The 16,175-nt window shown below is 45.4% G+C and overlaps 1 protein-coding gene across 1 annotated transcript in view; it reads left to right on the forward strand.

The window, feature by feature from the left end:
* The first annotated feature begins 209 nt into the window (after positions 1–209).
* Positions 210–16,175, forward strand: part of LOC140398600 (ADP-ribosylation factor-like protein 5B) — a 39,440-nt gene continuing 23,474 nt past the window's right edge. The window contains exon 1 of the mRNA XM_072487440.1: positions 210–658. Coding sequence (XP_072343541.1) covers positions 613–658 — 46 coding nt within the window. The 5' untranslated portion in view covers positions 210–612. The remainder of the gene's footprint in view (positions 659–16,175) is intronic.

Genomic DNA, 16,175 nt, shown 5'->3' on the forward strand with positions numbered 1-16,175 from the left:
CCCCTTAATTGGAAAAAATGAATTGGGTACTCTAAATTTATATAAATAAACAGACAGCCAATGAGCTTTGAGCGGGTCGCTGAGGGGGTAGGATCTGTTGATGACGAGGGCCGAGCGCTGGTTGTGATTGGTGGACGGGGCCAGTGGGCGGGGTCCGAAGGGTTTAAATAGAGGCTGGCGAGCTGGAGTCAGGCAGTGACCGTCTGAGAGTGGCCGGAGGAGGGTGGGAAACCTGTCAGTGAGCTGGAGGCCAGGGCCCCACTCCACCCCGGACCGAACCGCCCACACTTATTCCTCACAGTTTTCCTCTTTTGTCAAAAGCCCGAAGAGTTTTATTTCCTCAGGAAACTTCCGTCCCGCTCCCCACCCCCAAACCTGGGCCGGTAAGGCGTCCGCCGCTTGTCTCCCTCAGTGCCCGCATTGGATTGAAATAGACCCCGGTGGACTGGTCTGTTTTTCCTCTCTGTTTCGGAGTAGGCCTCAAGAGTTGGTGGGACAGGAGCAACAAGAACAAAAAAGAAACAATCTCTTCATCCTCTGTGTTATTTTATATCTCCCTCTGTGTCCGGGGCTTGTTTCCAGTGGATCCGAGAGGGGGGGGGACGGCGGAAGATGGGGATGTTCCTGGCCAAGCTGATGGGACTTTTCTGTAACCAAGGTAAGGGGTTGCCCCCATCCGTCGCCCGGCTTTGTGCCCTTTGGGGGGGGGGGGGGTTGACTGCTTCTGTGCTGACCCTGGACCCCAGAGGCTTTTATTTTTAAAAGCTGATGTCTTTACTTTTTTGTTTCTCTGGTGGCTGGGATGCGTTTGATCCCGAGGGGAAAGGGGCACAGAATGGGTGGCATTGCCAATCCCAGCGAGTTACCCATCCAGATGTGGTTGCAGACTCTCCGCCGTAACGGGATACAATGTAACCGTTTCTCCATTCCTTGTAACTTTATTTTTGTTACTTTTATTTAAAATGTAGATCCGAGACCTAAGAAAGAGGTTACAGTAAGTTTGGGTTTTTTTTAATATAAAGAGTACCCTTTATAAGATGTCTGAATCAACTTTTTTGTTGTTGAAACAATTGAACAACCGTAGGGGGGAGTTTTTTTTTTAAACGAAAACAAAACTTGTTCGAACACCCTGCAGGTCAGCTATTAGCCCTGGAGAGAGGGACAAAATTAAACCAATTTGTCAGGAGAACTAAAAACCGTGTACCAGTGCAAATTATAGTTTGGCTCTGTCACCAAGTAGAGGATTGTGGGCTGTGGAGTCATAACTACCTGGGAATTTAGATTGCCAAAAATAAGTGTGGGTGGAGGGAATGAAGTTTTCAGCCTCCTGTTACCTAAAGTGTGATGAATATTGGGTGTGGACAGGCAAACAAACATTTTAGTTTTGGTTACTGAGTCCGATAGCTGGATGTTATCTGTCTGGAGCTCTCAGTGTAACTTGAAGTTAAACTAGAAGAAGAGTTAGCAGCTCTCCTTGCTTCAGGCCTCCACATCTATGTTAACCCCTCATTTTTAAAATTGCTATCTTTTACAAACTGTGTACTTGTGGCAAGTCATCAAATAAACTGATGGATCAGCTGGCAGGTGAGAATTGGTGCAGGAGTGGGGATAGGGAAGAAGCTGGGCCTGGATGGGTCAGTTTGTTTGGTCAGTGTATGTTGTGGAATGGGGGTGCTGTTGTTGGCTCCTGTGGTTTGGCAGTATCTGCACTGAAGAGGATGGCTATTGTGATGTAATTCGGACAATAAACCATTGGTTGCTGAGAGGGGTAAAAATGTTTTGGTATAATAAAGCACCCATTCATTCGGACAAACCTGGCACCTGCTAAAACTACGAGGCAAACTTATTATGTCTGTTAAGCCTTACAAAGATGTGTGAAACAGATTTGCTGAGTTTGGGTTTAATTCTCCTTGGGGTTTTCCCTCTTTGGTGATTGTTGTGGCGCAGTTGGTGGCACACTCGCTTTTGGGTTGGGAGAATGTGGGCTCAAGTCCTTACGTAGGACTTGAAATCAAAACGGGTGCTGTTGTGATGGAGCACTGCAGGGCCAGAGGTGCCATCTTTGATATGAGACCTTAAACCAAGGCTCTGTCTTTGCCATTGAAGATGTTCTCGCCACACCATTTCAGTGAAGAGTTAGGACAGTTTTCCCTGATGTTTTGGCCAATCTCTCAATTGGCTTCACAAAACTATCTGGTCATTATGTTGTTTGTGGGAGCTTGTTGCACAAATTGGCTGCTGTATTATAATGGTGACCGCACTTCATTGACTATGAAATATCTTGGAACAATATCTGGTCATTAAAGGTGCTATATAAATGTAAGGTTTTTTTCTGCCTTGACCCCCCCCCCCCCCCCCCCCCCCCAGGCCCTCCCACTCAACCTTCCAAAAGTAATATTGGGATTAGCTTCAGATAATTTAATATATTATATATCTACAATTAGACCATCTAACACACATAATGTGAGAACGTGACGATCAAGCCGTGCTAATCCAGAGTACAATTCATTCTCAACTGTGTTTAGTCCAATTAGAAGTTTGAAAGACCGACCTGCAGTGTTTTGAATTCCTAGATCATAGAATTTACAGTGCATTCACACTTTTAAGGCAGGCCAGCAGCACGGTTCAATTCCTGTACCAGCCTCCCAGAACAGGCACCGGAATGTGGCGACTAGCGGCTTTTCACAGTAACTTCATTTTGAAGCCTACTTGTGACAATAAGCGATTTTCATTTCATTTTTTTATTTATTGCTGGATGGGGTCTTCACCCACCCTCCCCAGTTAGAGGGATTTGACAATTCTGCCCATCACCCAACTTATTCACAAAGAGCTCTAATTGATATTCCTTTTGAATGGTACTTGAGAGGAATGGATGTTATGTTGCCTTTTAATTTGCTCTTGGTTGAAGTTGTAATATTGCTGCCCCCTCTCCCCTCCAGCCACAAGGCAATCAAACACTGTGTAAAATGACCAGCATTCTTATTATATAAGTGTAAATGCAACGTCGATCCTCAAAATTCCACTCTTGAAGTGATCCTCCGGTATAACTGCATGCTGTGGACTTGCTGCTGAGTTTTCTGATGCATATATTACATAGTATTTACAGCACAGATACTGGTAATTTGGCCCAACTGACTTTTGTGCTCTGTATGAGTCTTCTCCCACTCCTCCTCACCTGTCCCCATCAGCATAGTTTTCCAGTCCTTGCTCCCTTGTGTGTTTGTCTGCTTTCCCTCTGGTTAAAATCCACGTGCTGTCACCAGTTAAATATATTAATATTTGACAGTCTAACTGCAAAAGGCTGTATATTCCAGTTTCAATTGCCCATTTAAAAATCTGTCTGGAATTTAATTTCCTCTTGTAGAGAATTTGTTGACATAGCATTCCTGGTGCTTTTTAATGCTTGTTAACCAGTTTTAAAACTGGTTGCTGAAAGATAAATTATTTTTTGCATAAGTCCACTAGCAAGTGTGCTATTGAAAGGAGCAAATATCCAGAATGTATTGTGATGTATATCCTGCATGGGGCGGTGCAATTGTTAGCACTGTTGCTTCACGGAACCAAGGACCTGGGTTCGATCCAGGCCTGGGTAACTGTCCATCTGGAGTTTGCACATTCTCCCTGAGTCTGTGTGGATCTCTCCCACAGCCCAAAGATGTCGGGGTAGGTGGATTGGACATGCTAAATTGCCCCTTAATTGGGGGGCAAAAGAAATGTATAAACTGCATGATAATTTCTTGCATGCTTTTCAAATCTGTCCAGTAGTTTGAATGAAGTAAATTGCAGTTACAGTAGAAACACACAAAAGGGGGTTTGGGGGTGTGGTGTAAAAAAACTTCAGCATTTCTACAGCTCAGGACGACACAATTTGTTTTGTAGCCAATTAAGTACTTTTTGAAGTAGGGTGGCGCAGTGGTTAGCATGGCTGCCCCATTGCACTGAGGACCCGAGTTCAATCTCAGCCCTGATCACTGTCCATGTGGAATTTCCCTGTGTCTGCCTGGGTCTCACCCCCACAACCCAAAGATGTGCAGGGTAGGTGGATTGGCTATGCTAAATTGCCCCTTGATTTGGGGGGGGGTGGGGGGGAAGAATTGGGCACTAAGTACATTTTAAAGTTTATTTTTTTAAAAGTATTTTTTAAAGTGTAATCACTTTTTTATGTGGACAACACAGCAATTTTCACACAGCAAATGTTTGCAATGCTGGAAAGTGTAAAATCTGTGGGGTCTTTTGCACCCACCTGATCAGAGTGCAGAATGACCACTGTTTATTGTCGCATTCAAAAGATAGGACCTCCCGACAGTAGAGCATTCTCCCAGCAAAGCGCAGGAGTGACTTGGTAGATTGTGCTGGAGTGGGGCTTGAACTCCGAGCTTCTGACTCTTGAGTTGAAAGTACAACCCACTGAGTTTTGGAAAGTTTGAAATGGAATTTGGGAGTACAATTAATGTTTGCTAGCAATTCGTAAACGACACTGATGCCCTTTGTGAGCTGAGTGCTCAGCTTCTGAATGCATGCTGCGATTTATACTTTTTGCTGCTGCCAGTACTGTGTCTCCGGGCAGGGTGGAGAATGAACCTCTGGGATGGAAATTCCCTCCTCCTGGAGGCTTCAGTCCAACCCCATACATATTTTCAATTGTTACTCAGTTGGTGTCCAGCTCCACAAAAACCTAGGCTAACTTTGCAGTGTAGCGTGAGGATGAACTGCACTGTCAGAGGGGACATCTTTCAGCTGTGATGCTAATCCAAGGGTCTGTCCCCCTCAGCTGACCATTGATATCCCATTGCATTATATTGAGGCAGTGCAGGGGAATTACCTCTGGTCTCCCTGTCACTTTTTATCTCTAAATCAATTCCACTGAATCCGATGCACTGAGCTATTTGTGGGAGTTTGCTGTGTGCAAATTGCCGCATGGTAGCACAATAGTTAGCACTTGCTTTACAGCACCAGGGACCCGGGTTCGACTCCTAGCTTGGGTCATTGTCTGTTCAGAGCCTGCACGTTCTCCCCGTGTCTGCGTGGGTTTTCTCCAGGTGTTCCGATTTTCCTCCAGTCCCGAAAGACGTGTTGTTAAGTGTATTGGACGTTCTGAATTCTCCCTCCTTGTACCTGAACAGGCACCGTAGTGTGGTGACTAGGGGATTTTCACAGTAACTTCATTGCAGTATTAATGTAAACCTACTTGTGGCACTAATAAAGATTATTATTTCCTATGTTGCAGGAGTGATTACACTTCAAAGTACTTCATTGGCTTAAAAGTGCTTTGGGATGTATATACTGTGTGAAGGGTGTGATATACATTCAAGTCTTCATTAATTGCACTACTGTTGTGATGTGAAACAAACCAGTTGCAATGTAAATGAAAGTAGGATGTTATGCTTGTCATTAGTAACATGAATAAGAAATGACTGGTTGGCAGTTTTGTTGCTCATTCAGGTAATAGATTCTCCCAAACTGCCCTTTGAGGGGACTGAGTTAAACACATATGGTGATTTTAAAATTGGTCGCTAACCTTGAGGGGCAATTCCAGGCTGTATGTCTACTGTTGTAATCTTTTACTCAAACGAGATGAGACCAGTGGAATCCAACGAACAAATTTGTTAAGGTTTCAACAGGACTCTAACCACGTATTCTGAACTGCATTTGGTCATTCCTTTACATCAATCCAGAATCATTTGAAAGTTGATTTTTGTCTACCTTCAGTTGAGAGAATTTAAAATGCTTTTTTCCTCTGACGTCTGTACACGTTGAAAAGTGACGTGCATATATCTCGATGTAAATCTTGCACCGATGACTCATGAAATATCCTATGTCCTGTTTGCCCGGGATGCGTATCTTGGCATAGCCATCCTGCTGTGACTTGTATGCAAATCTGAGAGATTCTTTAAATTGTCAACAAACCAGTTTTGTATCTCCGACCAACTCCACTGAAGCTGCCTGCAGAATGTGATCCTCTGTCAAACGATCCCGGAGTATCAAAAGCTATCCTACTCTTGCTGAAGTAGTGTCTGTGGTGGCCTGGTGTGTGCCTGGACTTTGTTGGAAACGGTGAAGAATGGGGAAGTCCTGTGAATAGAGGGCTTTAAGCGAGCCTAAATTGCTAGCCTGAGTGGCTTATAGATAGGATCTGACCTCTGAGATTAGATTGTACCCGTGGCCCAAGAATAACATCTCTTAGCTTCACAAAGGTTCTCTTTTGTATTGGCTACTGACCACCTGATATGCGATGGCATTCATACAAAAAGGATTAAAGATTGCAATATCATTCTCCCCGTGTTTGCTTGGCTTTCTCCTCTGCAACCAAATGATTGTCATAGAATTTACAGTACAGAAGGAGGCCATTCGGCCCATCAAGTCTGCACCGGTGCTCTTGAAAGAGCACCCGACCCAAGCACACCTCCACCCTATCCCCATAACCCAGTTACCCCACCCAACACTAAGGGCAATTTTGGACACTAAGGACAATTTGCAATTTATTGTGGCCAATCCACCTAACCTGCACATCTTTGGACTGTGGGAGGAAACCGGAGCACCCGGAGGAAACCCACGCACACACTGGGAGAACGTGCAGACTCCGCACAGACAGTGACCCAAGTCTGGTATCGAACCTGGGACCTTGGAGCTGTGAAGCAGTTGTGCTAACCACTATGCTACCGTAGCAGGGAAGGTGGATTAGCCACGCTAAATTGCCCCTTAATTGGAAAAAAATGAATGAATTGGGCACTCGAAATTTATTAAAACATTTTTAAAAGATTACAATATAATTAAGTTCAAAGAAATCTTTCATTTCTGGTAATGCTGCCTTGTCATAGTGAAAGTTTCATCAGGAAGGTTTTGCAGGGGCAATGCAGCAGCTTTCATGGTTCGTTGGTCACAAGCAACCAGACTTTATTGAATTTAATTTCACAGTTTGACAGGGTGGAATTTTAACTCGTGACATCTGGTGTGCTAGCCTGGTGCCATAGCCTCCACACTATTAATTAACAGGCGGCCTGATTTGCAAATTGTTCCAGCCTTGAACATTCCCTTCATCTATAATTTCTACAGCAACCAAGTTATTTCCTGTTGAAAATCCATTTTGTAGCTTTTATTTGTACCGTGAACTTTTAATGAGGCTTTGTCACACTGTGCGGGGAGTGGTTGGGGGAGAGAAATCTGGGAGTACACAGCATCTGAAAAGTGAGATCCTTTGTCTTTCTGATCCAGTACATCCTACACCTGTTTGAGTAGGCAAGAATGCCCATGTTCTTCATTCCAAAAATAAACTTAGCACTGTAATGTGACAATCGTTAAAGTGTGAATCTGGTCACACACTGAAGCATAGCCCACTGATCTGCCAGGAAGCCACGGGTAAGCAAAGTCACCCCAAGAATTCTGGTGTATTTCAGAAACCTGTGGATCATCTGGGAATGACCGGACCGGGCTGTAACTTGTACACTACTATCGGTGTAGAGATAAATGTAAGGATTTTAGCAGTAATGATTCCTGCAACATTACAATTACTCTACAATCTCCATAGAAATTGGAGTGGACTAAAGTTATCTGCATGCTTCCAACCATCCCATCCTTTATTGCATGCATTAGAAGAATGATTACTCTCCATCATTAATATTGGGATGTTCTATCTTGCTTTCCTCCATCTCTTGAAATTATTACCACTCTGCAGAGTGCCCAGAAAGACCTGTATTTATCAAAGGGGATCAGGGGAAAGGCAGGAGAATGGGGATAAACATATCAGCCACGATCGAATGGCTGAGCAGACTCAATGGGCCGAATTCCAGCATCTTTTATTTGGGGCTTGTATTGATAGAGCTTCTCTCTCAACTGTAGGATGTTGCAAGGTGCTTTACAGCCAGGAAGTACTTTGTGTCCTCACTGTTGTGATGTATTTGTGAATGAGCAATATTCTCATCTATTCATTCCAACATGGACATCAACAGTCAAATGTTGCAGGGCAGAAGAATAGTAAGCCACCCTGTAACCTGCAAGGGTTTTCCTCCCTGGAACAAGAAGGCTCTGGTTGTAATTGGATTCTGTATGTTCTGCTTCCATCCACCACCTCTCGGACCCACTGGTGCCAGACAAAGGAAACCTAATGAACAGTCAAACATGTGTTTGGTGCAACCAGGTTTGGGAGTCTCTGGTATCCTCTGGGTTATGCTGAACTTGGATCTTCTGGGTCCTCCCACAGTCCAAAGATGTGCAGGCCAAGTGAATTGGTGACCCTAAATTGCCCCTTAATTGGGAAAAAAAGAATTGAGTCCTTTAAATTTAAAAATAATCTTCTGGGCCCAGGTCCCTTTAACTGGCCCCTAGAATTTCCAAGGGATTCATCACTTGATTCAGTCCAGCATCTCATCTTCCACTTGCCATAAACGTAAATTCATTCAAAGCTTTGCTTGTAAGTCAGCCTGCATTTAAAATCTTGTCCTGTCTGATAGGGGTCTTGTTTGCCTGGGACTGTTGCTAGTTATGGAATTATTTGGTCAGGATCACACATTCCAATTAATGATCTCCATCCTGTGTAGGTGTGAATGCTTCGGCTGCACTGCTTCAGGGAGGTGAACAGCGCTGAAGGAATCACTTTGACTCCCAGTGTACAGCTTCTTCACACACATCCCAGGTGCCACCTCAACAGTGGATTTCTGAACACTGGCACTGATTAGCTGCTTGGCACAGAAGCTGCTGTCTAGTTGTGCTGCCAGTTTTCTGCACTGTTCCACCCTGCAAATCCCCTGCCAGTCGGAGAGCTTTGTTACTGCTTGTATTTGACAGATTAAAAGTCAAATTGTTCCTGTTAGAGCGGTACAGCTTCGTATTTAAAAACAAAAATAGCTTGGATCTGCTCAGAACCTTGAGGACAATGGGGACAACTAAAATCATTCTCCAAACACCAAACCTGGTTCCACCAAATGTGCGTTTCACTGTTCATTAGGTTTTCTTTGCCTGAAGCCAGTGGGTCTGAGGGGAGGTGCAGTGCGGTGGATGAAGGCAAAATCCTGAGTGCAAACCACTACAGACAGAAATTCAATTACAATCAGTGCTGCTTTGTTCCAGGGAGGAAAACCCTTGCAAGTTACAGGCTTGACGAGCAACATTTAACTGACGTCAAAGACGGTGATGTGTGCTGGTGATTAATGAATAGATGAGGGAATTCTGCTCATTCACAAAGTACTTCACCAGTTGTAAAGCACCTTGCAACATCCTGGAGTCGAGAGAGGAGCAATATGAATACAAGTATTAAGTAAAAGCTTTGGCTGATTAACAAACGAGCATGGAAAAACACTGGGCAGCATGGTGGCGCAGTGGTTAGCATTGCTGCCTCACGGCACCGAGGTCCCGGGTTCGATCCTGGCTCTGGGTCACTGTCCATGTGGAGTTTTCACATTCTCCCCGTGTTTGCGTGGGTTTCGCCCCCACAACCCAAAAGATGTGCAGGCTAGGTGGATTGGCCACGCTAAATTGCCCCTTAATTGGAAAAAATGAATTGGCTACTCAAATTTTTTTTTTAAACCACAAACTGACATGCAGGACCACCATGCTTGTCTACAAGGCCTGTATCCTCAGCACAACCCTGTGTGGCAGCAAAGCCTGGGCAACTTCAAATCTGCCAAAGAGTGACAAAAGCTGCCTTAACTTCCATCTCTGGCGGCTGTCACACTCTTAGCTTCACGTGGAAAGACCAAGTCAGCAAGGAAGCAGTCCTTGCCAGGCAAGCTGGAACTGATCGAGCAATGGATGTGTCGCTGGCTTGGGCATGTGCACAGGATGGATGGTGGCAAACATTGCCACGGATGTGATATACAGGGAAGTGGCCTGGGACAAAGGGACCAGCAGCGTGTCCAAAGTGGAGTCCAGGATGCTGTGAAGAGATCTGAAAGTCCCCAACGTCAGTCATGAAAAGTGGCGAAACTCTGTTGGTGCCTGATGCAAATGGTGATATCAGTTGATGGCAGAGACTTTCCGCCAAGGTGACATGGTTTCAGATACTCGAGCAGAATCCTGCCTTACAAACTAAATGAGCAGAGATCATCCTGCTCCATTGGCGAGGACAACCTCACTTGTAGCAGACTTCACCTTTTCAGAATTGGCATGTTCAGAAATTCATCTGAACAAGTTGAGGCTGCATTAAGTTTGGGGATTATGAAAATGATAAGACTAGGACATTGTAATTTGTTGAAAATGCTACATGTGGCAGCACGGTGGTGCAGTGGCTAGCATTGCTGCCTCACGACACAGGTCCCAGGTTCGATCCTGGCTCTGGGTCACTGTCCGTGTGGAGTTTGCACACTTTCCCCATGTTTGCATGGGTTTCGCCCCCACAACCCAAAGATGTGCATGGTCGGTGGATTGGCCATGCTGAATTGCCCCTTAATTGGAAAAAATGAATTGGGTACTCTAAATTTAGAGTACCCAATTCATTTTTTCCAATTAAGGGGCAATTTAGCAGGGGCAATTTAGCATGGCCAATCGACCTAGCCTGCATATCTTTGGATTGTGGGGATGAAACCCACGCAAAGACTGGGAGAATGTGCAAACTTCACACGGGCCCAGAGCTTGGATCGAACCTGGGACTTCGATGCCGTGAGGCAGCAATGCTAACCACTGCGTCACCATGCAGCCCTTTACTTTAAAAAAAAAAAGAATGCGACATGAATTCTGGTTAATTGATGGCACAAATAGATAAACTGGTTTGATCCATTTGCCATTATAGAGACGTGGCTGCAGGGTGACCAGGGCTGGGAACCAAGAGCTTCAGCATTTGGGAAGGATAGGCAAAAGGAAGAGGTGGTGGGGCGGCACAGTTAATAAGATGGTATTGGTACATTGAGAGAGGATCTTGGATCAGAGGATCAAGATGCAGAATCTATTCGGAGCTAAAACGGCGAGGGCACTGAACTTTGATTGGAGTTATTTGTAGGCCACAAATTAGTAGTGGTAATGTAAGGCAGGGTATAAATCGAGAAATGTAACCAAGAATAATACCGCAATCATGGGGAACTTCAATCTACATAGACATCTAATCAACATTAATGCTGAGAAGGACTATTTATTGGAATGTGTATGGTTTCTGGAACAGTGTTAAGTTCCTGAAATGATGGAAGCAGAATATCTGAATATTTATACGGCTGAATTGGTTAGTTTCTTGAAAAGCAATGGGGTGTGTAGGCAGGATGCAGATTTGAGGTTACTATCAAATCGGCCATGATCTTAATGGCAGAGCAGGCTCCAGGGGCTGAATGGCCTGCTCCTGCTCCTTGTTCATATGTTTGTATTCCAAAACTGGGGCCCTTTTAAAAACAAAGGGAAACAATGACTGTATGAGGGCAGGTTGACTTAAGGTAGATTGGGAACTAGACTAAAGTAATATAATGGGCAATGGCTAGCATTTAAAATAATTAATACATGGCTTACACAAATCTACGAAGCAGGAAAAAGTGGTCCAGCCAGAAATTAAAGATTCTACTGAATCATCGAATTTACGGTGCAGAAAGAGGCCATTTGGCCCATCGAGTCTGCGCCGCCCCCTGGAAAGAGCACCTTACTCAAGCCTCTACGCTATCCCAGTCACCCCACCTAACCTTTTGGACACCTGAGGGGCAATTCTGCACGGCCAATCCACCTAACCTGCACATCTTCGGATTCATAGGAAATCCAAGGAAAAGGCTGAAAAGGTTGCCAAAAAAATAGTACGCCTGAGGATTGGGAACATTTTACAAATTCAGCAATGGTAGGATTGGCCGATTCAACAAGGATTGATGAAAGAGAAATCATATTTAACTAACCTAATTGGAGTTTTCTGAAGATGTTACTAGCAGGATAGAGGAGGGAGAACCAGTGGATGTGATGTATTTGGATTTTCAGAAGGCTTTTGTTTAAGGTCCCACATAAGAGGGTGAGTAAACAATTGCAGGATTGGGGGTAATATACTGGTGTTGACTGAGGATTGGTTAACAGGTAGGAATAAATGGATCATTCACAGCTGGCAAGCCTTGGGACCCCTGTTATTTACAATCTATATCAATGGTTTGGAGGATTGGTTAACAGGTGGGGTTAAATGGATCATTCACAGTTGGCAAGTCTTGCGATCCCGTTATTTACAATCTATATCAATGGTTTGGATGTGGGGACGGAATGTAATATTTCCCAATTAGCTGGTGACACAACTTGGGAAAGTAAGTTGTGAGTAGAATACAAAGCGGCTTCAAGGAGATTTAGACGGGTTATGTGGGCTACATCATGGCTGATGGGATACGAGGTGGAGAAATTTGGAGGTTTTCCACTTTGCTGGAAAAGAGTGCTTTTTTTTTTTAAAATGGTGAGAGATTGGGTTGATGTTCAAAGGGTTGATGTTGTTTGAGTCACAAAGCTAACATGCAGGTGCAACAATCAGGAAGTTGTATGTTAGTTTTTATTGCAAAGGGATGTGAGCACTTGAGTAAGCAAGTCTTGCTAAAGCTTTGACGAGGCTGCACCTTGGGTATTGTGTGCAAGGTTGGATCAGCCTGGTTTGGAGAGGTGACCTCATTGAAGTGTACAACATTCATCCAGGCTTGACAAGGTAGGTGTAGGAAGGATGTTTCCCCTGATTTGGGAGGGAGGGAGGGGGCAGGGGCAGTGCAGTCCAGACCAGAATAAGAGGTAGGTCATTTTCGGTCCGACAGTGATGAATCTTTAGAACCTCGTTCCCAGAAGGCCAGGGATTCTCAATCATTGAGTTTGTTCAAAGCAGCAGTTGATAGATTTCTAGATACCAATGACCGCATGGGATATGGGAATAATACAGGAAAATGGTGTTTAAGGTAGAAGGCCAGTCATGATCCAGTTAAATGGAAAGCAGGCTTGAGGGGCTGGATGGCCTACTCCGATTCTCCTAACTCCTATTCTCCTAACCCAGCATTTCTTGCAGATGGAAGGATGCCAATCACCTTTGATAAGTCAAAAATCAAAACCCCGAGTGTACAAAATAAAGCAGACCTGTGCTTTTTAAGCAAGGATTGTACATATGAGACTAGCTTGTATTTATATGGTGCCTAATGTCCCGAGGCATATGACTATCTGTATTTTCCAATCCAAATATAGACCAGTTGGGCGTACCTGAACATGTTAATTCTGAAGTTTCTCTGCATGAGTTGGAATAATGTAATCCATTGATACCAAAGTGCCTTCCTCAGTGAAGCTACCTACAGATTTGCTGTTGGGGACAACGTTTGATTCTTGACCCAAATTTATGTACATGACTGAAGTTGATTGCAGCTCCCCAATCTTGAGTTTTGTGCAGAGCATATTTAGCTCCCCATCTAATTGCTGTTGGGCTGAGAGTATCTTTACGTTTGACTTGGGGGGGGGGGGGGGGGGGCCTGAGACACTGCCACTCAAATAGAGAATTGTGACCCAGACTTGCTGCTTTCCCCATTGTAGTTGTCAGCTGGAAATTATTTGGCACTGCTGAAAATGATTGCATTTTGATTTAGTTGTCTATAGAGTTTTATTTTGGCATTCGGCGAGCACTTTGTTTAAACTTAAGACTGCTGGCATGTGAAGGCTCACAGCATTGGAGATTAATATTAATTCAATTTTTTTTCCCCCCCCATCGTTGCTGCACTGAGCGTAAGCTTAGACTCTGTTTCAACCTACATCTGAGCCAGGAGCAAGTACCTGTCGTTACACCGTGTAACTACCTTAAATACTATTCCTTGGCTTTAATGAAAATGAGAAAAAAATATATCTACCCATTTCTTGTAAAGTAAATAATATTTATTATTGTCACAAGCAGGCTTACATTAACACGGCAATGAAGTTGCTGTGAAAATGCGCTAGTCTCCACACTCCAGCGCCTGTTCGGGTACACTGGGGGAGAATTCAGAATGTCCCATTCACCTAACAGCACGTCTTCCGGGACTTGTGGGAGGAAACTGGAGCACCCGGAGGAAACCCACGCACACACGGGGAGGACGTGCAGACTCCGCACAGACAGTGACCCAAGCTGGGAATCAAACCTGGGACCCTAGCACTGTAAATTGACCGTGCTAACCACTATGGTACCATGCCACCAGCAGTGATCCTTTCTGTCCTGTTGTGCCAGGCAGCTGGTATTAGCAATATAAATGATAGAACCAATTCTGTATTTTTGCTCCCCACCCCATGGAAGTATGTAAAATGTGGGTTTTGCATACCCCTAGCAACCAGCGTGCCAGTCTGGTGGTGAAGGGTCATGGACATCATAGCCCAGATGATATTTTACACCAGCTGTGCTACAGGGGTTCCTGAGCCCAGTGATGCAAAGGAGCGAAACTGACATTGGTAGTTTCCTCAACTTGAGTATTTCAGTGATTTGTTGCTGCAACTTGTATATGCTGTTCCTAATATGGTGTGAATATTAAACTTAATATTCTATCAGTGTGCTATTTAAGCGAATAGAAATACTTTTATTATCTTTCTAATAAGAAAGATATAAATGTTTAATTTGAAGTTTAGGGTGATTGCCAATGCTGGAGAATCGAACAATCTTTTGCTCTTTGCATCCAGCTTTTTACATATTTTTAAGTAAATTTAAGAGCCCAATTAAGGGGCATTGGGCAATGTAGCGCGGTCAATCCCACCTACCCTGCACATCTTCGGGTTGTGGGAGTGAGACCCACACAGACACTGGGAGAATGTCCATATCTGGACAGTGACCCGGGGCTGGGGTCAAACCCGGGGCGCGATTCTCCGAGCCCCACGCTGGAGAATCGCTGCAACTGCGCCCCGACGCCGGCGTGTGATTCTCCGAGGTGCGGGGAATTTGCGCCGGCGCGTTTGGCAGGGCCGCTGATTCTCCGGCCCGGGTGGGCCAAGCGGACGCTCTGACACGAGTCCCGCCGGCGCCGTTCACCCCTGGTCGCTGCCGGCGGGAACGCTTGGGGGGGGGGGGGGGGGGCTCCTTCACCAGGGTGGTCACTGATGGGGTTTGACCTGCGATCGGGGCCTACCAATCGGCGGGCCTGTCTCCTCCTCCACCCCTCCCCCCCCCCCCCTTCCCAGGCCTACTTCCTGGCGCAACTGACCCCTGAGCACCGACCCCATGTTGGGTCGGGGGCCGGTGCATGTAAGAAGTTGCATGCGCGGGTTTGAGCTGCCCCAACTGCGCATGTGCGGGTTGGCGTGGTGCCCATTTGTCGCCGCGTAAGGAGGCTGGAGCAGCGTGAACCGCTCCAGCGCGTGCTGGCCCCCTGTGGGGGCCTGGATAGGTCGTGCCCGCGCCCTGTTCGTGACATCATGAAACGTGACGGCGTACGCGACGGCTCGAACACGTGGCCTCAATATCGGAGAATCGCACCCCCTGTTCCTCAGCGTTGTAGGCAACAGTGCTAACCACTGCACCACCGTCATTTCCAGCTTTTTACTTGATTATAAGCCAGGAACCGTGTCAAGATCAGCAGTCCAGCCCTTGGTTTTTAAAGCTGCCTATGGTCAGTGCGAACTTTGCACTCGGCTGCTTCACTCCAGCCATCCCTGCAGTTAGGGAAGTTATCAATTAGCAGATTTGCAGTTAGTGAAGTTAACCAATTTGTCGACTTTCTGGTTCAGTGTCCTTGCCCACTCCAAAAGTGAGTGTCACTGGGTTAAAATCTCATTTTATGACCAGCAGAACCAAATATTTCTCTCCTCCTAAGATGTTTGGGCCATTAAAACCCAAGCAGCCAATTCAGATTTAATTTCTCATCCCCTCTCGTGCTGTCTTCAATCAGTGGTATCCTGGCTTGAGGCAGAGACACTGCCCTCGTGGATCTCTTGTGAACTGCAAAAAACATGCTCATTTTAATCTCTACAGGCTTCAAGGTGTGAGTTGCTAGGTGGAGGATTGAGGCCCAGGTGCTTGTAGTTCGCCCCTGCCCAAGGGTATTAGTCTCTGAACTCTTGTGTGCAGCTGGAGTGCACTGAAGTGTTAATCAGTCAACAGTAAAATCCCCAGGGAGCAGACCCAATGACTCATTATCCTTTCTGTGACCGTTACCAGACCCAGGGTTTTCACAGTTGGGACATCGAAGACATCCAGGATTTCTCCTGACCGATGTATTTGCTCATATCCTGGCCCGACGTGATGCCTGTTAATATTGCACAGTCTGGTTTTAGTTTTGTGCTACTGGTTTTGAGCTGACTGGTTTTGCTACCATGATTTTACTTTG

Source organism: Scyliorhinus torazame, chromosome 21, assembly GCF_047496885.1.
Source record: "Scyliorhinus torazame isolate Kashiwa2021f chromosome 21, sScyTor2.1, whole genome shotgun sequence".
Classification (NCBI taxonomy): Eukaryota; Metazoa; Chordata; class Chondrichthyes; order Carcharhiniformes; family Scyliorhinidae; genus Scyliorhinus; species Scyliorhinus torazame.